At 37.8% G+C, this 12,307-nt stretch overlaps 1 protein-coding gene across 1 annotated transcript in view; it reads left to right on the forward strand.

Annotated features, from left to right (window-relative positions):
* Nucleotides 1-6,282: 6,282 nt before the first annotated feature.
* The window catches only part of CRISPLD1 (cysteine-rich secretory protein LCCL domain containing 1), a 44,617-nt gene continuing 38,592 nt past the window's right edge, over nt 6,283-12,307 (forward strand). Inside the window, exons 1-2 of the mRNA XM_008577967.1 lie at nt 6,283-6,681; nt 7,752-8,071. Coding sequence (XP_008576189.1) covers nt 7,814-8,071 — 258 coding nt within the window. The 5' untranslated portion in view covers nt 6,283-6,681; nt 7,752-7,813. The remainder of the gene's footprint in view (nt 6,682-7,751; nt 8,072-12,307) is intronic.

The following is a 12,307-nucleotide window of genomic DNA, read 5'->3' on the forward strand; positions in this document are numbered from 1 at the left end:
AGGAGGCAGTGAGATGCCAAATATGGGTACTTGAGTTAAGGGCATAGCATGAAACAAGACAGAATCAGAAGAAAAAGTCACCTTCTATGAATGATGCAGTTACATTAATACTGAGGTTATAAATGATTCAGATTCATTTGTGAAAGCCGGTTATTTAAGCATATTTCCTATTTGTTCATGTGCTTTGCTTATTGTTTATGAAGTCATTATTTACCAAGCTTTTATTCTGTGGTTATGCCTTTTTTTTTTTTTTTTTTTTTTTTTTTTTTTTAAGACCAAAAGCATTTCTAAAATCTGAGTTAATTCTTGAGCTTACTCTCAGGAGAATACTTAAAGGTAACATATTGAAAATGAAAAGTTGCACAAATTTTCTGTATTTCCGGTGTTTTCCTCTCAACTTAACTAATTAAAATTGCATTTGCTTAATCCTTTCCCTGCTATCTGGTGAAATAATGTGTTTAACATTCAAACACTACATACACATGCACATATATACAACTTTTTAATTGTGGAGGGTATGTGATTGCTGAACACCAGAGATTTTAGTTGTTTAACTTTTGTTAAATATAATTCTTTAAAATTGCCACTAAAGGTGGATTGCAAAGTTTTTGCCAAGTATTTCTTCGTGGCCCAGCTAATGACAGTTGAGAAAGCTTTCATCCTTCTTATATTAGGATGAAAAGCCCGTCCCTGACATTAATTCTGTACATGAAAGGATGAATACTTTTCCTTTTACAATGCTCGCCTTTCAAAAGCCCCTCCTGGTAAACCTGAAAGGCAACCTCTAACCCAGGCACATTGTGAAGCACTTCTCTGCAGATCTAGAAAGAAAAATGATTATCAAAAGACGACACTGCTGCTAGATGTCTAATACCACCCTGATGTACCTCAGAAATACTTTCCTAATTTTAAAAGTTTCTTTTAGCATTTCCAACCGTTTTGAATATTGTGATTTAAAAAAATTAAAAATACACTGATTCAACCTGGAGAGAGAGTTTTATATCATGAATCACTGTTTTCAGTTTTACATCTCTGACCCCTGCTGTGACTTGCAGCGCTGCAGATGCCAACACTATGCACACGCCAGATCTTCATACAAACTATACAGAGACTTATGGAAATACAACCCATCAATAGATCAAACACACATAGTAGAAAAAACAACAGTGAAGTAGAACACAATTCTTCATCAATATTTGATTTCTCTCTCCTTACGTTAGAAAACACTTTCCTCTGAATGTTTAGAAAGAATATACTGGAAAGAATGAATGGTTTAGAAATGAATTACATTTCCTTTTTTTTTTTTTTAAAGAAAAGTTTACATACATAATTTTAATTTCAATGAATGGCTTAGGGCAGTACTCAAACTGCTTAAACACTGAAAAACTGATAATGGTAGTGGGTCTGGAGATATTTTACAGAGCAGTTATGCCTTGCCCAGTTTTCACTTTTAAAATAATCTGAATTTCCTGTCTTCTCTATAGCATATTTGTGATGTAAATATTTGATGCAATATGCTTTTCCTCAAAAGGAAAATCTCCAGGTGAACATCATCTCTAGCATGGTGTGCCTTGTTTGTTTTGTGGATTCTCTTCTCCTGCCCATTGGCTTCTACATTCAGGGACATGTGTACTTTTCTAAGAAATACACAATATTTTAAAAACCCAAATTCATTTGTTAATTTAATGTACATTGTAAATAATACAAAGTTCACATAAACATGATCTCTTTTCTCAAGGAGCTTTTAGCGTTTTGGAAAAATATGGCAAATATATGAAAAGCTATAATTTACAAAACAGAAAGTGATAAGATTTAGAGGAAAGTGAAATAGAGAGAAAGTCTGGCTAGATGAGCAAAAACCTCTGTGGATGGGAATGGTTAGGGTGTGGATATTCAGAAAAGAATGAACAGAAGAGACTTCAAGTAGTGAAAATAGTATCAAGAAAGGCACAGGAGCATGAACAGAAATTACAGAAAAATTTTTTTTTCAGATACAAATAAGGCAGCATGGCTGGTAGAAGATGATGACAAAAATGAATCACTGCATTTAGTGGTTGAAGGTCAGTCAAACAACAAATGAACGATCCAATAGATCCTCTGCAAATCTAAAAATAAGCTTAAAATAATTACTTTCTTATACAACAAGAAATAGGCTCAGTTTCTAAGATATGGCATTAATGTGGGTCTCAGGATTTATATTTTTAATCCAGTTGAAGCACTGTAATAATTTTAAATTTAAAGGACAATTAAATTTTTCTATTTATTAATTCTGAAATTTGAACTTTCTCTAGAACAAATTCATGAACAGTTTTATGGTGATGACTAAAAGAAATGCTGGCTTTTTATATAATCTCTGCAATCTTAATTTACTCCTTCTTCACACCATAACAGAAAAATCCACTTCAGATGGATCAAAGATCTTATTGCAAAATGCAAAATAATAAAGCTAGAAGACAACATAGGAGACTTTTCTTCACAACTTTGGGATAGGCAAACAGTTCTCCAACAGGTCACACACAGCACTAGCCATAAAGCAAAAGACTCATAAATTGGAATTCATTAAAATTAAGACATTGGGATCATCAAGAGACACAATTAAGAGAGTGAAAAAGGCAAAGAAAAGAGAGGAATAAGAAATTTACAATATACTTTATATCTAAAAAGGTCGTATATCCAACACTTAAAAAATTCCTATGACTTAATAAGAACAAGGTATACAGCCCAGTTTACCTACTCAAGTTGTACATCAGCATATCCTAGGACCCTACAGTTGTACTCCTAGCTATATAATCAATAAGAAAAAAAGTGTAAATATGTGCACGAAAAGACCTGTGTAAGAATGTTCTTATCAGCATTGTTTTTAATAGTCCTAAATTGGACACACCCTTAATATTTGACAACAGAATGAATAAATAAATTGTGGTATGTTCATCAAAGAGAAAGAACTAATTACTGCTATATACAACATGGATAAATGTCACAGATGTATTGAATAAGAGAAATCAGACACAAAAGAAGCGAGACAATGAAATCATCTACTTGTTGTGTTCATTTACGTGATAAAAACAGGCAAAACTAATTTGAGATAAGAAATCAGAATATTAGTTGTTTTTAGGGAGAATGTATTAGGGCGAAGTCACAAGGGAGGATTCTAGAGAGATGGTTGTGTTCTCCACTGAAGCTGAGTGGTTTTCACACAGGTGTGTTAACTTTGGAAAATTTCATTGAAGTATTCTTAAGAGTTTTGCATTTAATGCATATATGTAACATTACAATAATAAAGTTTTAATAATCAATAACTAGAGTAGAAAGATTATATGTATTATTCATTAAAATTTTGTCATATAATATAGATGTCCTAAATATTATTAAAAATAGAGCAATTTGAAAGACTACATAATTTATTTATGTATATATTCATATATCTTCAGATCTTGAGTCAGAGACAAATGGCTGCTTTGGATAAGAATAAAAACTATGTCCTATGCTAAACAGAATTGAATACTATTTCAGCTGTGAGAAGAAATTCACTACAGATTGCCAAAAATATCATAGATTGTTTTTTATCATGTTTATAGCTAGTTACTTCTATTTAAAAGTTAAATTTTTAAACTGCACAATACTTTGATGAAAACCCACTAAGTTTATAAAATAACAAATATAAAGCCCCCAGTTCAGTTGTCATAGTAATAAGAACTGAACCCTTACTGAGTAATTCCTACTAAGTCAACGTGACTTAATCCTTTTATGTCCTATAACAAGAAAAAGAGGGTAGGTGTTCCAATGATTGGTCAATGGCAGGGATACTTGGGCACTGTCTGCCTTTTTGCTGGGCTAGGATGATAGGTCTCTGCCCTTAGGCTTGTCACTGCACATAACAGCTGCATGTTTAAATTTACAAATCTAAACATTAGCACCTAAAGAAGTATTTTTCTCTTTTTGCTTTTTATCATAAGATAAAACCCTTGCCACCCTCTTCCTCATTCCCAAGTAGACTTCCTTTCTTTCAGTAGCCAGGGCTGCACAGCATGTCCATTCTAAAACAGTCACTGGTAGCTGGGATAGATTGTAATGACCGGCTTTGACTAATCAACAGTCACCTCCAGTTTGACAGCATGTGAGAGGGTGGACTCCCCCAGTAAATTGGAGGCTATGGGCTTGGAAGGAAGAAAGGGGTGGAAGGCTGATTCTTGGTTAGACAACCAACAGTGTCTGCCACAAGAAAGTAGTAATGCTAAAAACAACCATGGCTTTTCAAGTAACAGCCTTAGCCACAAACCAGAATGCCTCTTTCACATAAATTCTGTGTGGAGAAGAAATTTTCTTCTGTCTACACAATATTTATCAACAACAAATAAAAATGTGAACAGTATCATCTTTGAGTATTCAAGAATACTGTGTTTAATTTTACTCTTCAAAATGGCATTTCCAACATATATACTGAGTCAAGAATGACAAGAAGTATTATTAAAATGTTAATGCTTAACATGGTGTATGTCTAAATAATTCTTTTATATTAAAATAATACCTGCAGTACCCAAATTGGAAACCAATAGAAACACTGAGTAAAAGTACATACATAGAAAGGTTTGGAATTAAAACCTTTAAACCAAATTTTATTTTCTTTAATGTAAGCCTTTAGGTATTGGATTTGTACATTGTGTAGAAAGGTTTATAACTGAAATATTCAAGAGTTATCAATGCATTTAACTTTACTTATCATAATTCCCTTCTTCCCAATTTAAATTTTTTGAAAATGTTTCAAATGATGTTATTACTTTCAATGGTTTTTTTAACTTGATACTCGGTATGCTTTTCAGTACCACATTAAAATTGCAGCATAGAAACATGTTCTTCATTTGCTGTCACAAATGATAGTTCTTTTATCATGAACTTTGGGAGTCTTCTATCAGTTTCTAGGAGGAAAACCATTTCTCTGGAACGCTGTGCATGAGAATTATGAATAACTATTTGAAAATTACAAACTTAGTATTTTTTCATGTGCTTAAACTGCTATAAAAATTGCAAAATTACATCTTCTATAAAAGTCTGATGTGCACCCAAATTTTTCACCTTTTACACCCTTCTGGTAGATGATGCTTCCCTTTTCTCCTTTCTGGAAGGAAGCAAGTTCTCATTCACCGTAGGCTTAGGTCCGAGTTTTTAGGTTTATTAAATACAATGTAGTTGCATGGTGGAAAGAGACAGGTAGTAGTTGGGGATGATTTGAGTTACCACCAGAATGCTTTACTTTACTTGAGCATATGCTAGATACTCGAGCATTTTAAAACAGAAAATAAAATAAAATAAAATAAAATTGAGATTATGATTCACTACGGAAGGGAAGCAGAGGTAAATGAAATAAATGCTTTTTAAATGAAAAACGTGCCTTTAAGGAGAAGCACCACACTCAGAAGGGTGAGATTTTTGAATTTAAAATTAGTAATTTTCCTACTCCAGTTTACAACATGGACATCAGGAGACCTACTCTCACCACTCACTGTCTATCCTAACGCTGGAGTTTGAATTCTGTCAAAATAGCACTGATACATTAACTAAGGGTATCCTTTATATCACCCCCATCAAGGTAAGCATCATCGGGGGAAACAAAAAGTGCTGTGGTCACCTTGAGAAGACAATGTCTCATACTTTATGGGTGAAGTGGGGGCTCTCAACTGTCAGGCAATCCCAATTCACAGAATGCTCCATCATTCTATGAACCCCCTTCCCCATCTGATCCTTATCAAGGTTTCACGGAGCCAAAGAGAACCACTTCTCCATTCTGGACACTAGTTCCTGCAAACAGACACGGACCCCGGGAGAAGATAAAGGGAAAGGCCCTTCTTTCTCCATCCTGCCCCCGTTTCCATGATTGAAGGTGTTAACCGCATCCCCACCCCCACCCCGTGCTCTCCGGGGCCGCTCCTTTCTTTAAGGCGGTTACAGGCATTTCAGCGGCTCAACAGAAAGGAGCCAGCAGCAGGATCTTTGAGAGAGGGGAGCTGTGGGGAGGGAGGAGTTAGAGGCCCTCCTTGCACACACCTCCCACGGGGTCCAGGCCTTCCCCGCCCCTGTCTCTGAAGCCGAAAACGCAGCCCCGGAGGCCGAGCGCGCTGGCCCCGCTGCGTAGGGGGAAGCAAGGCGGGAGGCCCCCAGCCGCTCCCGCGGGCCTCGGGCCAGGCGGAGTGGAGGCGGGGTGGGCGAGGAGCGGCGCTCACGTCACGTGCGCGCGCAGGGCCCGCAATAAATACCCGCGAGCGCTAGGGAGCGGCGGAAGCGCTCGGCGCCCGGTTCTGTGCGCCGCTGCTTTACCCGGCAGGAGCGCGAGGTCGCCGCCAGCCGTCGCCGCAGAGCCCCGCTCGTGTCCCCGCCCAGCGCTCCTGCAGTTAGTGGTCAGAGACGCTCGGGCGCCCACCCTGGCGAGCTGAGGAGGCAGCTCCCCGCCCGCAGCAACTCCACGGTGTAACTTTGGAACGCCTTGCTGGCCGCTTCTCTCCAGGTCTGGAAGGAGCCGCCGAAGCTTGCATCCCCCTGCAGGCAGCGCCCTCGTCGCCACGGACACGCCGTGCCTGGCTCTGTCCCGAGGGGGGCTCTCTGCGGTCGCGTGTGAAGGCTGAGGCGGCTGCGGAGGCCGGCCCTCCCTTTCGGCTCAGCTCTCCTAGGGAACATCACACTGGAGAGGTAAGGGCGTTTCCAAAACGCAGCGCTGAGTGGTCAAGCCGACACCTTTTCCTATCTCCCTTTCTCTGTTTCAACCCTACTTCAAAAAAAAAAAAAAAAGCCAACTGGTAGCTTGGTGAGGCCTGGGGGAGGTGGGGTGTTCGGAAAGCAGCCCTGGTGGAGATGAGCGGGACCTTGTTCTTGTAAGTAACTTTGTAGGTTTCACCTCCTCTGCCGCGCGCTTTCCATTTGGGTTGAGTGGAGAGTGTGCGCCAGCGGTGGATGGGAGAAAAAGCTTTCAAGTTGTCGGGGAGCTAGCTGCTGGCTTTCTCGGGCCAGAGGTTAGGAGCAGACTTTCCAGGAAATAATGATTAAGTTCTGACCCTCGCCTGGATAACAGGAGACTGCCCTCAGTGACCCCAGCCATTCATTCGTAGTAGTTCACTGGGATCCCTAGATGTACACACGGATGCATGCATTTTATAATTCTTTAAAACATTCACCCTCAGTTTCAGAATGTTGTGGACATTATGAATGTCTGTGAACCAGAGATGGGACACTGGAATAAAATTGTACCTCAAATAAAAAATACTACCTTAAAACTCTCTGTAGAGAAACATGGACATCTAGAGGGAAATAGAACATTCTAGATAGATAATGCCCTTTGCAGGCTACAGGTAACACGAGGGTACTTCAAAAGTTTATGGAAAGATTTGTGTCAGTTTTTAATTCTATTTTTCCGCGAACTTTTTGAAGTACCCTCGTATGTAATCGTTCAAAGTCTTGTACTTCAGACATTATTTTCAAACTTTGACTTTTCTGGGCTACTTTTGCCATTAATTTTTGACTTCATGGATATTATCTTGGAAAATATAGTTATCTATTTTGTGGAAACAATGCATTTTGAAAAATCCTCTGGAAGAAAAAATGGATTGGAGATAAGTTATTTCAAAAAGTGGGTGTCCATTTGCTGGCGTTGCATAGACGGATCAAACTGGCACACTGCCTTTGTAACTCTTGTTTTGTTTTTGTTATTAGAAAATTAGTACCTGCTGGTATTTTCATCTTAATCACATGACCTGTCTTTATAGCCAAAAGGAGTGGAAGAGCCTGTCTTGGAGATTTTCCCGGGGAAATCCTGAGGTCATTCATTATGAAGTGTACCGCGCGGGAGTGGCTCAGAGTAACCACAGTGCTATTTATGGCTAGAGCAATTCCAGCCATGGTGGTTCCTAATGCCACTTTATTGGAGAAACTTTTGGAAAAGTACGTGGATGAGGATGGTGAGTGGTGGACGGCCAAACAAAGAGGGAAAAGGGCCATCACAGACAATGACATGCAGAGTATCTTGGACCTTCATAATAAGTTACGAAGTCAGGTGTACCCAACTGCTTCTAATATGGAGTATATGGTAAGGAAATTTTTCAAGTGGTATGTATAAAAGAAATGTTTATTGATGCTTTTAGCCACCATGGTTCAATTTCCTCCTGCTATTCTTTAGTCTTTTGTTCTGTGTGAAATTAAAAAAAAAAAAAGATTTTAAGGGTGTCTTCCTCTGCATATTCCTTTATTAGTGTTCCTCTTGTTTATAAAAGCTATTTGAATTTCAGAGTAGAATTAAATATGTACTAAATGCTCTAAATTCTATTCTTACCAGGAAGGTTACTATACTGAAAATGCTGAACAGCTGGTGTATTTGCTTTTAAGTAACTTAGTTTAATAATTGCTTCCTAATTCCTGATAGAACCTTCTTATGAATGGTGAACCTGAAAAATTCATAGAATAATAATTTGAAGAAGCTTTCTAGATTGCTGATATATATAGTTTCCAATGGGCCTTTGTTTCTTAGACATATGTAAATGATATTGTAAAGGATGGAATTCTATGGTTGCTTTATGTTGAAGAGTGCTTTGGTAATGGTCTTTTTTTTTTTTTTCCTGAATGTTTTATTTGTGAACTTTGAAGTATGAAAATAAGCATGGCCAAAGGATTAAATAAAAATATACAATATATTTATATTATAGGTTTATATTAATAACTTTATATTTACTCAGAGTAAATTAGCAAGTTTAGGTAACAAAATTACTTCAAGACTATTAGCTTATAACTCATTAGTATGCTACTTCATACCCTAAATATTTAGACAACTTTTCAGAAATCTGTTATATTACTTATTTGAATTAGGGATGCATTAGCAAAACTTGATAATAAATAGTCTCTGGTGATAGCAAAGCTTATTTAATGAGCATTGGATATGAAATTTCTCCCTTAGGTACATTGCAGGGTACAGTTAATTTTAAAGCATTGTAGTTTGTTTGTTTTTTCCCCTGCATTTATGTTAGTTTTGATGAATATTCTCCATTTAGGTAACTTTTCTGAAATATGGAAGTTCTAAATTCCCATTTCCCATTACAGAATATGGCATTATACTATTTTAACTTTTACTGGAAAAAATATTTACCCTGGAGAAAGTAGGTAGCCCTCAAGAGAACTCATCAGATGAAGAATTGGGGTCTAGGAATCACGCTCTCTGGCGTTTAATTCTGGCACTGACATCCACAGTTATGTGACTTTGGCACTTAGTAATTTCTCTCTAAGTTTCCTTGTGTCTGGCATATATACAGGCCTCAAAGGGTTGTTGTGAGGAGTAAATGAGATTAGCTCATTATCAGGTGTATTGCAAGGTCTCAGTTAATGTTACTAAGATATACATAACTCATTTTATGTCTCCTCATACTGTTTAAATACTATATCTAAGGATAGTGTTAGCCCTTCTCAAGATTCTGTGCAGGATATGACATCTGTAATGTCTTATATTTCTGCCTCTTGTGTATTTTCCAGTGTTTGTCCAAAGTGAGAAATTCTATGACTTTATCTGTGAACCTTCAAACAGAAAGAGCCAGTTATGGAGTCTTTTCAACTAGGCCACTCTGTGCTTATTTCATGGGGATAGGTGTTCAGTTCATTTTTATTTAAAATAAGGAAGAACTTGGGAGTTCAAAACCACAAATAGAAATCCGAGAATATTTGTGTGTGTTTTAAGTAGTATGGAAATCATGAAAGAAAAGTTCTGTGATTCGTTTTCATGTCTGATTTCCAAAAGAAATAACTGCCTATTATATGATGGCTGGTAAGAGATGTTTATATGAGTTTCTTTTTAGTTTCACTGATTTCATTCTATCCTTGAAATGTAGATTTAGAAACCAGCCAGGGTTTATGTTGTGTTGCCCTTAGATACTGTTAGCACTGGAACTGTGTCTTGGCCATTAACTAAGATGCAGAGGACTTCATTGCCCAACTGTAATACTAGAACACATTTTCTAGAATATACACTTGAGGAGAAGTCTTAAAGATCAATACTATTTTATTTGACACACTTTTAATTTATGTATTTTATAATAATAAAAGTATAGGCATTGATCAATTTTGTAAAAGTACAATTTATTCACATAGTTGTTTAAAATGTATTTATTCTGAGAAAGCAAAATTAAAAACTGGCCAATGAGCTGTTTTCTGTAAAATCTTCAGTGTCCTATAGATGGCATCCCTTTGGCCACTTGTACCCTATATATCATTTCACATTTATTGTTTGAATTGCCAGTTACCTTACTTGCACTTGGTGCTTAGTCTACTTTTTGTCCTTGAACCTATGTAAGCCAAGCCACATCCACACTTATTAACATTACGTCCCTACCCCAATTCTTATCCTCATTTAACATGTAGTGTATCCTCATTTAACATGTAGTGTTAAAAATTGAGTCCTGAAAGCCATATCTTCCCTTGAAGAGCTTTTAGGTTTATTTAGAAGAAAGAATAGACATATTTGAAATTTTTTTATTAAGCAAGAAAACAAAACTCTTTGTTCATGCCTATGAATAATACCAAGGGAGCACAGAATAATATAATATTATTAATTGTGAGAGTTCATCAGTGGGGAAGATAAGTTCAGTAAATGTTGTTTCTTGAAGGTGGTCAGGACCACGAATTGTAGGAAACAGTGGAGGGCATACGTCAATCAGAGGAAGTGGCAGGAATTGGCAGGCTGGTTGTAGGTAAGAATCAGACTAGGTTAATAAAGCACAGACCTATGGCAGAATGAGGAAGGGGAGAAATGGGTTATGGGTGTGGAAACCAGTAATCCTGAGTAGGGAGCATATCTACCTTTAATTTACGGTAAATTGAGAAACTGGAGCTTTTAGGACATCAAATGAAGCTACCGTGGATAGCAGTAAAGAGACAGTGGAGATACCGTGAAGAGGCAGTGGTTTTAGAACAAAAATAATATTGGCTTTGGACCTAGATAGCAGGTTCACATTTCATCTCTGCTGCTTCCTGGTATGTGAACTCCAATAGTCAGCAACCATTCTGGGCATTGTTTTTCTCATTGGTAAAATGGGTAGAAGAATATAAACTCCACAGGTTGTAATGAGATAAAACATTTGATATTGCTCAGCATATTTGCTTTCTTCAAGCCATTCCTGCCATGGGTTTTAAGACCCCATCACTTGGTTCTTTTATCACCATATTCTTGTTCCTGCTCATCTCTTGAAAGTTTGTTTCTCAGGTTTTTACTTTTGTCCTCCTTCCTTCCTGTGTCATCATCTATTTGTGGCTCCATATTCTGTGTCTCCATCCAACAGCCCTGTCCTTGAGCTTCGTTTTCATGTCTCCTACTGGCTGTTGGTCATCTCCGTGTAGCATCACTGCACGTTACTTCACACTGAAGATGTCTAAAAAGAGAACTCACTGTCTTATCCTTTCCCTCCACCCTCACCCGCCAACCTGCTTTCCTTCCTGGGTTTTTTCTTAGTGAATATCATCAGCATGCCCAGTCTTCTCTAAGAAACCAACCAATCAGCCAACAAGCAAAAAATGGGAAATAGGACATATCCTCAGCTCCTGCCACCCATGTCCACAGAACAAATGCACACAAACATAAATACGATCAGTCTTCAAAAAGTTCATGGAAGCATTCATATTATTAATTATGTTTTTCCAAGAATTTTCTGAAGTATGCTAGGACACAATTACTTGCCCAATTCTGTAGATTCTGTCTCAGAAATGTCTTTTGAATCTGCCTTTTCTGTTTCATCCTTGTCTTTGCTCATTGTCTCACAGCTACATGGGTACCACTGCTTCCCACCCAGCAGACTATACTGATCTGTTCCTACTTTATTTCTAATTTAGTACACTGTCCCCACTGTTACTAAAACTGACATTTCTTTCAAACAAATTGTGCTGGTTTCTCAGCTGCACAAAAGTTCTGTTGACTCTTGGCTGCTCACAAGTTAAAGCCCACCATGATTAGCTTATAAAGGGAGGCATGTGTAGTCTGATCTTCCCCATAGCCCCCACCTCCCTTGTGTGTATCTGAACCTGTGTTCACAGTCAACCGCTCTCCGTTCTTGTGATGGCCTTATGTTCTCATGCTTCCGTGCCTCTTTGCTCATTCGGTGTCCTCTGTGCCTGGAATGCCTGTGTTTCCTGTCTCCTCCTAAAAAACTCTTATGTATCCCACAAGACTAAACTCAAATAAATGTCTTTCCTATAAGGCTTTCTCTGGTGTACCAATTCCTCTGCCCACTCCTAAAGTACTTAGTTGCAGCCTATTTGTAGTATTAAAGTTTTGTTGCAGTGAAATATATAC

This window comes from Galeopterus variegatus, unplaced genomic scaffold, assembly GCF_000696425.1.
Source record: "Galeopterus variegatus unplaced genomic scaffold, G_variegatus-3.0.2 Scaffold1609, whole genome shotgun sequence".
NCBI classification, from domain to species: domain Eukaryota; kingdom Metazoa; phylum Chordata; class Mammalia; order Dermoptera; family Cynocephalidae; genus Galeopterus; species Galeopterus variegatus.